The following is a 17,634-nucleotide window of genomic DNA, read 5'->3' as shown; positions in this document are numbered from 1 at the left end:
AGCCCAGAAATGCAAACATGTTACATTTACGCTTAACAAAAGAATCTGTCCAGCTCTAATGCTAAACAACGTACCAGTTCCTCAAGCCGAGGATGTCACTTACCTTGGCATCCACCTAGACAGAAGACTAACTTGGCGCAAGCACATCGAAGCAAAAAAGTCACAGCTTAAACTGAAAGCAAGTAGCCTACATTGGATCATCAATGCTCGGTCCCCTCTACGTCTGGAATATAAAGTCCTCCTATACAACACCGTACTGAAACCCATCTGGACTTACGGAGCCGTACTATGGGGGAAGGCAAGTACCAGCAATGTCGATATTATACAAAGAGCGCAGTCGAAAATTTTAAGATCAATCACGGGGGCCCCGTGGTACATACGGAACGACAACATTCAAAATGATCTAAATATACCTAGCGTAAAATCTGAAATAGGTAGTCAACAACTAAAGTATTCTGCGAAACTGGATGCACACCCAAATGTTCTTGCCAATTCCCTTACGCGAACTAATAATAGAACTCGTCTTAAAAGAAATGACAGACCAACCCAATAACAAGTGATTCGGGCCGCCTGCAATATCCCCAGGATTTATCTTAAGTACTAGATTAAGAAAAATATCTCAAACTTGTTGTTAGGCTCTAATTTAAGAGTAGATTCAACAAATATATATTAAACGTTAAAAAAAAAAAAAAAAAAAAATATACAATTGGCCATTCGCAACGATGAGGAGTTAAACAAATTGCTTTCTGGCGTAACCATTGCACAGGGTGGTGTGCTGCCTAACATTCAGGCTGTTCTGCTGCCCAAGAAAACCGAAAAGAAGGCTTAAATCAATTAATATTTGCTTTAAAATTTTACAACTTTGTACATACAACAAACATAAAACAACCGTCCTTTTCAGGACGACCAAAAAATTAAAAGAAATTAATACAGTTTTCGATCCATGCATATAAATTGTTTTTGTATATGTAAGGCCAGCCTTACGAATAAATATGTGCATATGTATGTGACCATTTGCTTTATTTATTTACATTAGAGATCAAAATTCATGCATATTCAATACATTTGTTACTTTCATCGAAGGTGACACATCAGATAATTTTATAATAATAATTTTATTTTATAAATTCGGTTCTTGTGCCACTAAAATTAAGCAGATTTTGTGCATTAATTCTACTTTTTTTTATTTGTATAAATATTTGTTTATGTATGTTTTTTTTTTTTTGGTTTTTTTTCTCTCTCTTTTGATTAATAAATTTAGTGGTCCTGAAAAGGACCGATTTTTTGAAGGGCATGGATTGTAGTAAATACACTTTGGTTTTATAATTATTTTAAACGCCGAAACCATAAAGAGTGCGGCCCTGTCTCTTCAATGCGTATACAACATCCATGGCAGTGACTGTCTTCCTTTTGGCATGTTCCGTGTAGGTTACTGCATCGCGGATTACATTTTCAAGAAAAACCTTAAGGACACCACGAGTTTCCTCATAGATAAGACCAGAAATTCGCTTAACACCGCCACGACGAGCCAAACGGCGAATAGCGGGTTTCGTGATACCTTGGATATTATCACGCAACACTTTACGATGACGCTTAGCACCACCCTTTCCCAATCCTTTTCCACCTTTGCCACGACCAGTCATTTTTATTTTTCACTTTTCACTATAAACGCACTGCACAAGAGTCAGAAATAAACTAATGCTGTATCTGTTGCCATCGCTTCTATTTATACCAAAAATCAAGAAAACACGAGCGAGTGAGCAATAGTTTGCCTCTCGCTCAGATGGTTCGTCAGAAAGTGAACGCGTATGTTTTTCTCTCTTTCTCTTTCTAACCCACCCTGATTTTGCTATAAAAGCAGGCACCAAACGAGCTGGCTTGTTTATTGTGTTTTAAACAGTGAAGAGTGAACATTAAAAAAAAAAAAAGTGTAGTGAAAACATGGCTCGTACAAAGCAAACTGCTCGAAAATCGACTGGTGGCAAGGCGCCAAGGAAGCAGCTGGCTACTAAAGCAGCACGTAAGAGCGCTCCAGCAACCGGTGGTGTAAAGAAACCACATCGTTACCGTCCCGGAACTGTTGCCCTCCGTGAAATCCGCCGTTACCAGAAAAGCACAGAACTGCTTATTCGCAAAATGCCATTCCAGCGTTTAGTGCGTGAAATCGCTCAGGACTTCAAGACCGACTTGCGTTTCCAGAGTTCTGCAGTTATGGCTTTACAAGAAGCTAGTGAAGCCTATTTGGTTGGCCTCTTTGAAGATACTAACTTGTGTGCAATCCATGCCAAACGAGTGACCATAATGCCTAAGGATATTCAACTAGCCAGACGTATTCGAGGCGAGCGTGCTTAAATTAAATCTACTCGTGTAGTTACCGTCAGAGTAACTATTTCGAACACAATTTTAACGCAAAGCGCGTTTTTATTACAAATCGGTCCTTTTCAGGACCACAACTAGTCATGTCGATATTGAGATTATCATTTCCCAAATTAAACTTAATTTTTTATTCAATGTGTTTTATTCGGTGATGATTTGAAACATATTAATAATATATTACATATGTATATAATATACATATATATACATATATGTATGTATATGTCATTAATTGGTTTTTTTAGTTATTATTAAACCGTTATATCTGGCATATAATGGTTATATACTAGTCATATACATAATATTATCCAGCTTTAATATTAAACAATATTTGTTTATGTTTTCTGTCAATAATATATATGTATATCGATTTAAACTAAATAAATTTATAATTAACTTTGGTTTTTATCTACTAATCAAAAAGCATATTAACATTATAGTAATTTGTAAAAATTTATAAAAACACAAAAAATCATATTTGCTTTTTAAATTATCTAAATAAAATTAAACTACAAAAAATTATTTTTTTCTATCCTACTCGATTTGTTGAATTGCTAGGATTAGGATTTTTAAATGATTAATAAAACGTATTGTTGTTTTATTATTTTGTCTTTTAATCAACAACAGTTTATAAAAGTTCATTAATTTAGTGGTCTACTAATAAGAATGATTAAAATAGACATTAGCAACAAATAAAATATTAAACCTAATTAAAAAACAATTTTATATATATTAATTTTTGATTTCTTCTTAATGAATATTTTTCTTTTTCAATACCAAAATCTAATATTGCATGGACATTGAAAAATTGTTAATTTTTCACAGCATAGGGTAAATTACAATATGTTATAAAAATACGAAAAAATTAAATAATGTTAAATTTTTTAAACTATATCTAGAGTAAATTGTTGAAATATTATTATAAATAAATAATATTTTAAAATTTTTAATTTTTTCTATTTTTTATGTAAGGTTACATGGGAAAATTGTATTCTGTAATACATATAGTTCAAATTTGATTGTCTATTCGAAATGAAACCATGAAATTATATAAAAAAGAATGTTGGAATATAAATTCTACAACAATTATTAATATAAGGGGAGAATAATTTTAATAAATTTTGTTATTATTAAGCATAAAAACAGCAATATACGAGTACTATTTAACAAAACTAAAACATCTTAATCGTCCAATACCAAAAACATGTTCATACGGCCGTCCTCCTCGATTCTCATTCGAATGAAGGCCCATGTCATAGCGAAATTTTCATACAATTATTATAGTAAAAAGTGTATTTGGTGATATTTTTGTTTGAGAGTAAAGTGCAAAATGTCTGATTCAGTAGCAGCAACATCACTTTCTCGGCAGTGAAATCAAACACGGTCTTATCTATAAAAGAAAAGAAAAAAAAAAAAAAAAAAAAAAAACGAATTGCACAGTGTGAGAAAACAATCAAGATATATAATTGGAGAGACTACGATAATTAGCCTCCGGCTTACATAACCGTGAGTGTAATGAATAAACTGAAAGAACAAGAAAAGTCAATAAATAAAATTCAACAAAAAGCTTGTGTGGGGGGCAAACCAAACCCTGGTGTGCAAAAGCTGCCGTCCAATGTGAGATGTGAAAAAAAACGTTAAAATGGAAACCGACGGTACTACTGTCGATGAAAAGGGGGGGGACAAACGCAAACATTGCGAAATTTCCTCATCTTCTTACTCGTCCGAGAGTGACTATTTAGAAAGTAAAAAAATATCACAAGAACAACATGACGAAGCAAGCGCCGGAAACAATGCGTCCCAAATACAAATACAACAAATGCAACAACAAATACAGCTAATTCAACAACAACATCTACAAACTCAACAACAGCTTCAGCAAACTCAACAACAACTACAAAAAAGTCAACAACAACTACAACAAAGTCAACAACAACATCAACAAGCGCAGCAGCAATATCAGCAGCTACTTCAGCAACAACAGCATGCTCAAAACATTAAAAATCAACATAAAAAACTCGGCATATCATCAAATATTAAACAACTGATTGGCAATAAATATGCGCCATTAGTCTTTCCTGATGAAGAGTCCGAAGAAGCCTCAGATTTAGATTCAGAAACCGATTTTCCCGCTTTAAAGAAGGCACCTAAGGGAAAGCCTAGACGAACCAATAAGAAAAATAAGCCGTCATTAAACACGGCTGATTGTATGGAAATTGACAATCAGGAAGTACTGGCTAAGCAAGACGGGGCATCAGCATCGCCAAGACCAGTAGGATCTGCAACTACATCAAAAGTGGCTGCCAATTCAGTGATGGAGCCAAGAAGCATATTAGCGGCACCTCCCCGTGAAGCGAAAATAGGTCTAAAAACTCAAATACCAATAATAGCTATATACAACCAAAACGTAAAAGAAATTATCGGTAAGTTGAGCAAATTCATAGCAGACCAAAACTTTACCATTAACGTAATAAATAAAAATCTTCTGCACATACAAGTTTTTAACCTGGAAGACTTTGACAAAACCAAATATTTTTTCAAAAGCCTTAGCCAAAACTTCTATTCATACACCCCAAAAGAACTGAAACCTCATAGTGTAATAATAAAAAAACTACCTCAGTCGGTATATGATGCAAAATAAATACAGAAGGCCCTTATCTCTTGCCTACCTGAACAAAAGATACTATCGGTGAAGCCATTTAAAAAGAGTCTCTGGTTAGTACAGCTTGCTAAATCCGAGAATGTCAAACAAATCTATAGCATTAGAACCCTATTAAACTGCCGGATTGTAATTGAAAATTTAAAGCCCAATCCAAACGAAATAAAACAATGTTATAAATGCCAGCGTTTCACACACACCGCCAGCAACTGCGAAATGCAATACCGTTGCGTCAAGTGTACAGAGCCGCATGAGCCTGGCAAGTGCAAAATTACAAAATCAGAAAGTCCGTCTGAAGAAAATAAAACACGATGCGTTAACTGTAGCGGGCAACATACCGCAAATGCCAAAATATGCCCTGTCCGAATAGCCCGAATGGAGGCACTTAAAAAGAAACAACAAACGTCCATCCAGCATATAAATCAAAACTTGCAAAATGCAAAAAATTCATTATCCAAAAACACTGCATCATATGCAGCAGTCCTCCAAAACAAAAAGCCAGCAAATCCCAAAACTAAGCCCAAGAATCTAGCAATAGAACCTCAGGCAAACGTTTTTTCTTTTCAAAAACTCAATGACGATGCATTTGAAGCATTTGGTAAGGATATTCTATCCTGCTTCGAAATCATCCAAAGCATAGGTAAAAAATATGTCTCAGTAACACATGCAAATACTGACCCCATAAAGCAAAAACAACAAATAATATTAGAATTTCTTGTCCAAATGTCACAATCATCATGACTTCCTTTAAATGCATATTTCAAAAGGTAAACACAATCGTGTCTCTCCAAAAGAGGCATGAATTCGATCAATTCATCAGCCTACATAAACCTGACGTAATGCTTATAGCCGAACATCGTCTAAGCTCAAGACACTCGCCATTGTTTACCCACTATCAGTTCATCCGCCAGCTGATACCAGCTACACATACTAGAGCAGCACAACGACAATCTTCCCAGAACACAAATCTCGGCACCTCTGTCGCCATATGTGTACGAAACGGAGTGCAATACAAAAAAATAGAAATTCAGCCTCTACGATATATCGAAGCGGTGGCAATCGAAATATCATACCTAGATTTTCAAAATGCAAACCACAAAATTATTCTAGTCTCACTCTACAAACGTCCATATGAGCGTCTCTACGAAAGTGATCTCAGTTCCCTGTTCAATTGTCTAAACCAATACTCGAGTAATACACCCATTATCATCGGATGTGATTTAAACGCAAAACATCCCAGCTGGAATACTCCAACGCATAGGCAAAACCATTTAAATGCTGATGGCAATACACTATACCGATGGGTACTAACGCAACCCAGCCTCACTATTATCCCTAGTACAGAGCCCACACGACCAAATAATAGGAGCAGTAGCACGCACAGCTCCATAGATTTCTTTATCTGCTCAACTGCGCTCCCTATAGCCATGGAGCAGACATGTAAAACTGTTAAAGGTTTCACTTCCGACCATTTCGGTGTAAAACTAAACATAGAGCTAGGCATACATCATCTGTTACACACAAATCCAAAACTAATTTATGATTTCAACAGAATGGACACTGTCGCAGAAAATATCCCTTTATTTATATTTAAGCTATATTACCGAAAAATACCATTTCTGTTCATGAATCTAGTATATAAGTCAATTATCATTTTTGTTGTAAAAAGAGATGGTCACTCTCTGTATAAAACGATGGCGAAGAAAAACGTGCCTAAAAGAATAAAACAATAAAGCTCTCTAAAAAAATATATAATAATAAAAAACCACGGCCAATTCCACAACATAAAAATTGGTCCTTCGAGCCGGATCATTAACGCGCATAATACAGTCCACAATAGTTAATAAAAATGTGGAGTTGGCCAAAAGTGGTAGAAAAGAAATTGGAGGCGTTGAAGTCGCAAGAATTGCGCGACGTTCATTTCGCCATATATACAAAATTTGTTGGAGATAATTTCGTGAAGCGCGAACTACGAAAATTCAAGGGTTTACCTTACGATTCCAAAAAGAGGCTGGAACACATCGACTGCATCTCGAAAGAGCTGGGCGCAAACGCTTTGCAACGAGTATGCCAATTCCTAGAAATTTCGCCGCAAGAAGGGATAGACTGTACCGAGATGGCATCAAAAATTTATGACGCCATTTCGTACGAAACTTCTGGCAAATCAAGCGGGAACGTCATACAAGCATCAAACGCGAACCAGTCCGAGAACCAGTTCGAAAACATGAACCAGTTGGAAGTACTAAGGGGAATAGAAGCCATCGATGTAGAAAACGTGGAACTTCAAGACGAAATCTCAAAAAAGGAAATATTGATGCTTGGTGTAAAAAGACAGCTAAGCAAAGCCCAAACTGGGGGCGCTTCTGCTGACGTCATCGAAGAGCATGAATATGAAATACAACAGCTGTCATTAGAGGTGAAAGTTCTGAATGCACGCGCGGAAGCTTTGGTGAGCAAAAAACATACTTTGAACACTACTGTAGCACTGATTCGTTCGTCTACCTCCTCCCAAAAATCTGTCATGTCTGATGGAGACCACCCGATAAATGAATCGCTATCGATCTCCAACGGCGACAACAACATACAAAGCACTGTAATCACCATGTTAGCCAGACAAAGCTTAGGCAATAAAAATCTGGAATTTGACGGTTCCTCTCATTTGGCTTGGCGACATTTTAAGACGCAGTTCATAAAATCGGGGAGCGAGTGTCAGTATTCTGGAGAAGAGGATGTATATCGTCTCGATAAGTCACTGAAAGGGGCAGCGCGTAAGAAGGTTGACATTTTGTTGATGTCGGCCAAGGAGCCATCGAAAATTCTAGCCATTTTGGACAACATATACGGAGCTCCAGAAAATGTGGCGTTCGAACTGATGGCAAAAGCACAGGAAATAAGATATGTAAAGGAAATTGGAGATTTTCACGAGTTCAACTGCTCTGTTCAAAATATCAATTCAGCGCTGGAGTTTGTACAATGCAAGTTCATCGATACACAAAAGTTGCTTGCAACCCTAATTGAGCGGCTAGATGAAAGTTTTCTTCGAGAATGGGGATCATTTTTAACCGCTCGAAAATTAAGAGCTGCAGAATGTAATTTTGAAATATTTGCTGAATGGACGCAGGAGCAGTCGAGATTGTATCATGATATATGTTTCTATAAGAAGATAATTACAATCAATAACGTAGATAATGAAGCACAAAAGAAATTCGGAATACAAATTCAATCACAAAAGGTTACACAAACTCGCTCAACCAGCAAGTGTTTTATTTGTGATGAGGACAAGCATTCCCTTGATAAATGTAGTAAATTCAGAAAAGCAGAAGTGAAGAAACGGTGGGATTACGCAAGCACAAGTAACGCCTGCTTCACATGCCTAAAATTTCATAAGGGACAATGCAATAATCGTGAGCAATGCAAGATCGACAACTGTGAACGATATCATCATCGCTTACTACATAAGGCAAAACAGCCTCATTTACAATCCTTGCCGCAAGCTATTAGCGGATGCATTCAAGAAGTTCAAGAAGCAGCAATTCTTAAAATGTTACCAGTTATATTACGTGGTCCAACTGGTGAAAAAGAAATTCTGGCTTTTCTCGACGATGGGAGCACAACAACAATGTTGGATATTAATGTAGCACGTGAGGTCGGAATAATTGGGAAACCTGAACCGTATTGCTTTGGATGGACTGAAGGAATCTCTAGATATGATGAAACTTCAGAAATCGCAGATATTGCTATTACTGGCGATAGCAAAATTCAGAAGCTTCAAAATGTACGTCTTATCAAGGATTTGAATTTACCAACTCAACGAATCGATTACAAAGCTATACAGAAAGAATTTCCATATACAAAAATGGCAAAATTGAACTCGATTCGGAATCTTCAGCCTCATCTCCTCATTGGACAACGACATGCAACACTCCTTACAACTCAAACCATACTAAATGTAGATCCAAAGGGTCCGATTATGGCAAAAACCAAGCTCGGATGGGTCATACACGGTCCGATAAAAGCAAAAGTAAGAGAAGCAGACTTTGTATGCTGCCACATCGAGGATGAACATCTGGGCGATATGCTTAAAAACCAATTTAGCATAGAAGGATTTGGTGTATGTAAACCAGCAACGGACAAAACTAAATCAACAGAAGAAAAATTGGCTATTAGCAAGATATCCTCATCAATAATAAGAGTAAATGGACAATATCAGGTAAACTTACCCTGGAAAAGCGACATGGTGGAACTTCCTGATAGTCGCCAAATGGCAGAACAAAGACTAAAATGTCTAGAAAGAAAGCTGAACAGAAACAGCGAACTAGCGCGAGCATACCAAAAGGAAGTGGAGAAGCTACTCAAGAATGGTTATGCAAAAATAGTCACTAATGTCAACTTGGTTAAATCCCCAAAACTGTGGTTCCTGCCACATTTTGCAGTAATTAATCCCAAGAAACCGGAAAAAGTTCGAGTAGTGTTCGACGCAGCAGCTATTTGTAATGGCACTTCCTTAAACGAAAATCTACTAACTGGGCCGGATTGGCTTTCATCAATCGTAGGCGTGCTAATAAGATTTAGATTAAACACAATAGCCTTTGCTGCAGATATTAAAGAAATGTTCAACCAGGTAAAAATCGCCAAAGAAGATGCAGTCTCACAATGTTTTTTATGGAGAAATATGAATACCCAAATACCACCAACAGTCTATCAGATGACGTCAATGATATTCGGAGCAACCTCCTCACCATTTATAGCACAATTTGTAAAAAACCACAATGCAGCGATACATAAAAGTGAGGCACCAGAAGCAGCTCAAGCCATCATTGAAAACCATTACGTCGACGACTATCTGGATTCAAAAGCAACAGTTCGCGAAGCTGTTGAGATAATTCATGCAGTAATTAAAATACACGCAGCGGGACATTTTCAAATTCGAAATTTTATTTGTAATAATCATGATGTCTTACAGGGAATACCCGAAGATCTACGTGGTCCGTTAACACGGATTCGATTGGGCGAAAAAGGAGACATATCTCAAAAGGTTCTCGGCATGATTTGGGACGCACAAAAAGACATATTTATTTTCTCAACAACTACAATGCACAGCATAAGCGAGGATATACTGAATGGAACAAGGATGCCTACAAAAAGAAAGGTGCTTGCAGCAGTCAACTCAATATATGATCCCTTGGGAATGGTGACTCCAGTAACAATAAAAGGTCGGATCTTGATGCGTAGTATTTGGGAACTTGGCATTGGATGGGATGATGTGATTAAAGGCGACCCTGTCAAAAAGTGGCAAGAGTGGTTAAACGATCTGAAAAGACTACATGATGTTAGTATACCAAGATGTTACTCCCAACATTTATCTATTGCTACGAAAGTCGAACTACACGTTTTTTGCGACGCTAGCAGTAAAGCATACGCTGCAGCAGCATATATTCGACTAAGTTACAAGGGTGCAGAAACTGCAACAAAATATGACGTCATGCTTATAGCATCTCGGGCTCGAGTTTCACCTTTGAAACATGTTACCATTCCAAAACTTGAAACATTGGCAGCTGTGATGGGATGTAGACTGGCGGAAACTATTGAAAACGAAATGCATCTAAAATTTGAAGAAAGGTTTTTCTGGACAGACTCCCAAACAGTGATTTCATGGATAAACAGTAACGAAAGGCTGCAAGTTTTCGTAGCCAACAGAATAAGCGAAATATGCGAAAAGTCCAAGAGGGCAGAATGGAACTGGGTTCCAACCATGGAAAACATTGCTGACATCATAACAAGAGATTCGCCAATTAAAGTTGCCACAGACAGATGGCAACAAGGTCCAGCCTTTCTTGGTCTGGATAAAAAGATGTGGCCACAGCCAAAATTAAAGGCACCAACCGAACCAGGGCTTATGATGCTAGTTCACCAAGATGACCACCCATTTAAAATACTGGAAAATAGAATTTCGAAGTTCACAAAACTGGTAAGAGCCACAGCATGGGTCAAAAGATTTATAGAAAATGTAAAAGCGAAACGTTGTAATATGGAACTCCGTCGGGGCGATATCGTCGTGGAGGAATATAATTGGTCTCTATCAAAATGGTATCTCCATGTCCAAGCGGAATGTTTTCACAATGACATAACTTATGCTAAAACTGGCAAGATCACAGGGGGTTTACGCCTCACTAAATATTGTCTTTCTATAAGTGAAGATGAAATTCTACGCATAAACAGCCGAATAATACGTGCAGAAGGCGTCGTCGCGACAAGTCCTATTGTGTTGGATGGAGATCAAGTATTCACAAAGTTGATGGTACAACATTTTCACAACGAAGTGCATCATACCGGAATACAAGTCGTCGTACATAAGTTCAAGTCGCAATACTGGATGCCGAAGATGAATACCAAGATCAAAAGAATTATCAACGAATGTATGTGGTGTAGACGACGCAAAGCCAAACCGGTTAAAGCGCAAATGGGTATATTACCCAAGGAGAGGTTCTCTACATTTCAAAAACCATTCACATCCGTTGGCATGGATTATTTCGGCCCGTTCTATACGAAAGATGGTCGGGGCTCCAGCGGCAGATACAATAAATGTCTGCGAAAGCGATATGGCGTTCTCTTTACATGCTTAACATCTAGAGCAATACATGTGGAAATCGCACACTCTCTGACTACAGACTCGTGCATTTTGGCAATCCGTCGAATGATGGCAAGGCGAGGCGAAATTAAAACACTATGGTCCGATAATGGTACTAATCTTAGAGGCGCTTCAAGAGAACTAACAGAAGCTCTAGAGGAAATAGATATGCAAGCAGCTCGCGGAGAACTAACACAAAGGGGAATCGAATGGAAATTTATACCAGCGAACTCACCAAATTTTGGAGGTTGCTGGGAAAGGCTAATTGGATGCTTTAAAAGAACACTAGAGGCCGTACTATCCGTCGAAAGTAATCCAACTGACGAAGTGCTGCAAACTCTTTTTTGTGAAGCGGAGCATTTGGTAAATAGTCGACCATATATTCTCGAATCGGATGATCCAGATGACGGCTTAGGATTATGCCCCAATGATATAATCATACAACAAAGTGGATCTATTGAAGCACCATGCAAAATTAACGGATCCAGTGAAAAGAAGACATGGAGGATGACGCAAATGTTAGTGGAAGCATTCTGGAGACGATTCATTAAGGAATATATCCCAAGTTTAGTTAACAGATCGAAATGGGAAAAGAATTGCGACAACCTGAAAGAGGGTGAACTCGTCGTAGTGAAATGCATGACACCAAGAGGTGAATGGCCAATTGGAATAGTACTCAAAACACACCCAGGAGAAGATGGAATTGTGAGAGTAGCAGACATAAAAACAACAAAAAACACTTATCGTCGGCCAGTAAGAAACCTATGCAGATTAGGACTGGAATCCCGCGACATAAAGGATCGTGCTGAAGACTTGGTTCAACACTAGGGGGCGGAAATATGTCGCAGAAAATATCCCTTTATTTATATTTAAGCTATATTACCGAAAAATACCATTTCTGTTCATGAATCTAGTATATAAGTCAATTATCATTTTTGTTGTAAAAAGAGATGGTCACTCTCTGTATAAAACGATGGCGAAGAAAAACGTGCCTAAAAGAATAAAACAATAAAGCTCTCTAAAAAAATATATAATAATAAAAAACCACGGCCAATTCCACAACAGACACGCTGATGTGGAATACAATTCTATTAAGAAACATTAGACCCCTTCCAAAAACTATCAATCAAAGTCCGTCCGAAATAGATGTACATTTACAAAACTTCAATCATGCAATAAACGAGGCACTTAATACCCACACCGTCATACCTAAAATAACTATCGATCCTTCAAAACCAAACAAAATAGTCCGCTTAACCAATATCTGTCTAAATCAAATAAAGCAAAGACGATGTCTTAGGCGTCTCCTGTTCAGACAACAACAACACCTCTCCACTGAGCAAAGAACGCAAATCCGCATTCTAATAGCCCAACTATCAATAGATATAAAAAAAAAATTCAACTCAGTAACATCAAATACATAGAGCAACGTATTATAAATCTACAAGCAAAAAATATCTCTGTAAAGAACCTATGTGAATCAAATCAACTAGACCAGCTGGGTAGTGACATACAACTCTCGAGTACTGAGCAACAGGAAATAGATATTACCACAAGCCCTAGAATAACTTCACAATTTGGGAAAATAAACGCTCTTGGATGGGCTTTTGAAAGGGTACATAAACAAAATGACACAATGTCTTTAACTAATGAAGCCGTATTGATCATCAGGTATCAAGACAATTTGGCGTAGGTCAGACATCTGCTCAATATATACATTACTTCAGTCCTTCTCAGAACGCGAAAGGTAACTGGCCAGGTGCTGCCGAACTTGGTTTCACGAATGCCAACCAGCTTCTGCAGTGGTTAAGATCCAAGAACAATAAGAAAACCTTAGGACCAGATGGGACTAGTAATTTCCTCCTAAAAAGGTGCAACATATTAGTATTAAAACATATCGCAGCTACTTTCAACCATTGCTATAATTGTGGATACTTTCCTTCCATTTGGAAATGCGCTAGAGTAGTCCCAATTCGTAAACCCAAAGCAAACCCTAATAACCTCCAGGGGTACAGGCCCATATCAATCCTCTCCTCAATAAGTCAACTTTTTGAAAAAATGTTAATGGAAAAAATAAAAAAACATATAGAAATGAATCAAATTCTCCAAAACTCGCAGTTTGGCTTTAGGGAATTCTCATCCACAAACCACTCTCTGGCTGTAGCAAACAATTTTATTTACAATAATCTGTCTCATAAGCGAGCCACCATCGCCTGTGCACTAGATTTTGAAAAAGCCTTCGATACAGTTTGGACGAACGGCCTAATATATAAAATGAATAATATTTTTCATTTTAACCATAATATTACTCGAATTATATACAGTTATCTAACACAACGATCCTTCTTTGTCTGCAGCACAGATGGCGTAGACCGGTCACTCATTCGTTCAATAACGGCTGGTGTGCCTCAAGGTTCCTTGTTAGCTCCCATCCTTTATAATATATATCTCGCGGATATGCCTCCTTTCACCAGGAACCCCAACTCGTCCTCAACTGCTTGCGTGCAACCTTTAGTATATGCAGATGACATTTTACTGTTGGCTTCGTCAGCAAGAATGGCTAGTGCAGAAATTGACCTAAATAATTATCTAGATAAGCTTTGTAGATATTTCGTAAAGTGGCGCTTAAAACTCAACACCGGCAAATGCGAATGCTGCATATTTAAAGGTCCCAAACTATCAGATATTTACCAAAACGCTCGAAACTTCGTACCAAAAATATATATCAATGGAAACACCCAGGTAGAAATAAAATCTGAACTAAAATACCTGGGCATAATATACGACCAAAAATTAAACTTTAAAAATCACATAGATCAAAGCCTAAAAAGAGCAAAGTGTCAAATTAGCAAAATCTATCACATATTCAGACCACTAAAGATAAATCACACTAATCCAAAGCCCGAATTCATAAAAACATCCTCCCTCATATATAGAAAACTTATTCAGCCCATCCTAACGTACGGTCCAATTGCTTGGTTTAATATCAAATCCAGGCAAATGGAAGATCTTCGCCTCTTTGAGAGAAGAGTCCTCCGATGGGCTTTGGGTAGTACATCAAGAGACTCTATCACACATAACTTTATTTCAAATAAGGCGCTATATGCTAAAACCAAGACCAAACGGGTTGACGCCTACATATTCAAAATAATAGAGAATTTTCTAGAAAATAACCAAAATAACACAAACTCCTTAATCTCAGATGCAGTGTACCAGACGAGACTCACAGATAGTTTCTCTCCTCACCCCCTAACCATAAAACATATAAATCACTTAAAAGAAATTGGAATAATTTATGATTCGAACAAAAATCTTATTTTTTACCATAGGAAACAACTATCATTAAACCCAAATCAACTTGCTTATAATATAAATCAATAAATAAATGGTCTGCCATTAACTTGCTCAGCGTACGTTATTCTGTGCCTTTGTAAATAGTAGTTCTTAAGTATTTTTAGTAACCAAGTTCCTTAATAGTATTAAGTAGTTGTAAGTTAGATTTAAGCCCACGCTATACCACAAACTTAGCAGGTTTTTAAGCTCGATATGAGTATTTTTTCCTGATGCATAAATATAATAATGTTCAAATTACAAAAACAATGAGAAGAAATGAAATCTAAATTAATTATGTTTGAAGTCAAAAACCCCGATAAGCTGAAAGCGCAGGGCAAAAATAACAAAATCCTAAAATAAGTTAGCTTGACCTTGTCCACCAAGACTAAACCATAATATAAGTACCATATGTATTCGTACTAAACCATACCAAGAGACAAATAAAATACAATTCAATTCAATTTTCATACAATTATTATAGTAAAAAGTGTATTTGGTGATATTTTTGTTTGAGAGTAAAGTGCAAAATGTCTGATTCAGTAGCAGCAACATCAGCATCTCCTGTGGCTGCCCCAACAGCACCAGCAACCGCGTCAGTTGATAAGAAGGTGGCTGCCAAAATAACATCGGCAACGTCTTCAACAAAGGCCAAAAAATCAACTGCTCCACCATCGCATCCACCAACTCAGCAAATGGTAGACGCTTCGATTAAAAACTTAAAAGAACTTGGTGGCTCCTCACTACTGGCAATCAAAAAGTATATTAGTGCCACATACAAGTGTGATGCCCAGAAACTTGCACCTTTCATCAAGAGGTACTTAAAGTCAGCTGTTGGAAATGGCAAACTGATCCAAACAAAAGGAAAGGGTGCCTCTGGTTCATTTAAACTGTCTGCTGCCGCTAAAAAGGAACCGAAGACAATATTTGCCTCTGTAGAAAAGAAGAACAAACCCAAAAAGGTAACTCAATCAGCAGCAGCTAAAAAGAAAGCAATCGGTAACAAAAAAAACAGTTAGTGCTGGCTCTGTTGATAAGAAACCAAAAGCCAAAAAGGCAGTCGCAACCAAAAAGACAGCCGAGAAAAAGAAAAGTGAAAAGGTAAAGGTAAAAAATGCAAAGAAAACAGGAACTGTGAAAACCAAACCTGTCGCATCAAAGGCTAAGTCAAGTTCAACTAAGCCGAAAGCTAAAACTGTTGCCGTATCATCGGCTAAACCAAAAAAGGCAACCAAAAAGACGGCTGCTCCTGCTACCGTCAAGAAGCCAAAAGCCAAGACAACTGCTGCCAAGAAGTAAATAAATAATACGTTATTGCAATCGTAATATTGAAAAAATTTTGGATATCGAATACGATAATCTAATCATTTTCTTTAAACACAGCCCTTATCAGGGCTACAATTCCATATAACAAGAGAGAAAAAAATAATTCAAATTCAAATTTCAAATATGTCATTTACATAATATTCATACATACATACATAGGTACATATAAAAAAAATTTAATTGTACGAGTAACTTTGATTTAATCCAGATGCATTTTTTTTTAGTTTTAACTTGCGATTAATTCAAATTCAAATTTCAAATATGTCATTTAGATAATATTTATACATACATACATACATATAAAAAAAATTTAGTTGTACGAGTAATTTTGATTTAATCCAGATAAATTTTTTTTTTAGTTTTAACTTGCGATTAACTGAAATGGCTAAAATAAAAATAACAATATTTCTTAGCCACATAACTACTGGCTGTATGTAATTTGAAATATTAATTGAAAATACGTTAATTCTTTTTTAATATAATATAGTGTGGCCCTGAAAAGGGCCTTTTTTTTTTTTTAATAAGGAAGCGTGTTTAAGATAGGGACATTTATTTTGAGCTGGTATACTTGGTAACAGCTTTTGTTCCCTCACTAACAGCGTGCTTAGCGAGCTCACCGGGCAAAAGCAAACGGACAGCCGTTTGGATTTCGCGACTTGTGATGGTCGACCTATTGTTGTAGTGGGCCAAGCGGGAGGCCTCAGCAGCAATACGTTGTGGGATGCCATTAAAGAAAAATTTATTGTTGCAAGGGATGTCATTGTAGACGAAACTAACATGATTCACTCTAGAGCAGTGAAATTTGAAACAAATTTTCCGAAAGAGAGTAGGAGTCAAAAAGAAATCCTAGAAGGAAATGCGGAATGTGATCAGCTAAGTTTTCTGAATGAAAGAATGGAAAGAGATCAGCTCAATTTCCCAAATGAAAGTAAGGAAAGTGATCAACTCAACCCGAAAGAAAGTAAGGAAGGTGATCAATTCAACCCGAATGAAAGTACGGAATATGATAGAGCGAATAAAAAAAAGAAAATCTGATCTCCTGAATGATAGTAAGGATTATATATATCCCGATGGATAGTACGGATTGTGAAACAGCTGATCAGCCGTGTAATGATTTCGAATTGAAAAAGGATACTAATATAATTAGTAGAAAAAGTGAAAGGTTAAAATTCAAACCAAGGGTATCCTATAAGGAGAATAATGAAACTCTAAATAATTTTATATTAAATGCACATTCAATTTTTGATGAAGGCCCAAGTTCCTTTGAAGAAATATTACATAGAAATAATAAATCTGATTGGGAAGAAGCAATAAA

At 36.9% G+C, this 17,634-nt stretch overlaps 2 protein-coding genes, 1 long non-coding RNA gene and 1 pseudogene across 3 annotated transcripts in view; 2 read left to right on the top strand and 2 right to left on the bottom strand.

Moving 5' to 3' along the window:
- Positions 1 to 1,331: 1,331 nt before the first annotated feature.
- Positions 1,332 to 1,692, bottom strand: LOC137572060 (histone H4-like). The gene has a single exon (XM_068283838.1). The coding sequence runs from the start codon at positions 1,641 to 1,643 to the stop codon at positions 1,332 to 1,334; it is 312 nt and encodes a 103-aa protein (XP_068139939.1). The 5' UTR covers positions 1,644 to 1,692.
- A 187-nt stretch (positions 1,693 to 1,879) lies between these two features.
- LOC137572055 (histone H3-like) lies at positions 1,880 to 2,445 on the top strand. The gene has a single exon (XM_068283834.1). It carries the CDS (start codon positions 1,942 to 1,944, stop codon positions 2,350 to 2,352), a length of 411 nt encoding a protein of 136 aa, XP_068139935.1. The 5' UTR covers positions 1,880 to 1,941; the 3' UTR covers positions 2,353 to 2,445.
- Positions 2,446 to 3,485: 1,040 nt separating this feature from the next.
- Positions 3,486 to 17,634, bottom strand: part of LOC137572056 (uncharacterized) — a 64,325-nt gene continuing 50,176 nt past the window's right edge. The window contains exon 2 of the long non-coding RNA XR_011031522.1: positions 3,486 to 3,766. This is a non-coding gene — a long non-coding RNA (uncharacterized lncRNA). The remainder of the gene's footprint in view (positions 3,767 to 17,634) is intronic.
- LOC137572062 (histone H1-like) lies at positions 15,465 to 16,292 on the top strand (annotated as a pseudogene).

This window comes from Drosophila tropicalis, unplaced genomic scaffold (genome assembly GCF_018151085.1).
Source record: "Drosophila tropicalis isolate 14030-0801.00 unplaced genomic scaffold, ASM1815108v1 contig_175, whole genome shotgun sequence".
Lineage (NCBI taxonomy): Eukaryota > Metazoa > Arthropoda > Insecta > Diptera > Drosophilidae > Drosophila > Drosophila tropicalis.
The sequence above is the reverse complement of the archived record's forward strand: the minus strand, read 5'-3'. Positions and strand labels throughout refer to the sequence as shown.

Bases quoted from the DNA above. Each gene is read 5' to 3' on its own strand.
- LOC137572060 (XM_068283838.1), bottom strand. From the start codon at position 1,643: ATGACTGGTCGTGGCAAAGGTGGAAAAGGATTGGGAAAGGGTGGTGCT.
- LOC137572055 (XM_068283834.1), top strand. From the start codon at position 1,942: ATGGCTCGTACAAAGCAAACTGCTCGAAAATCGACTGGTGGCAAGGCG.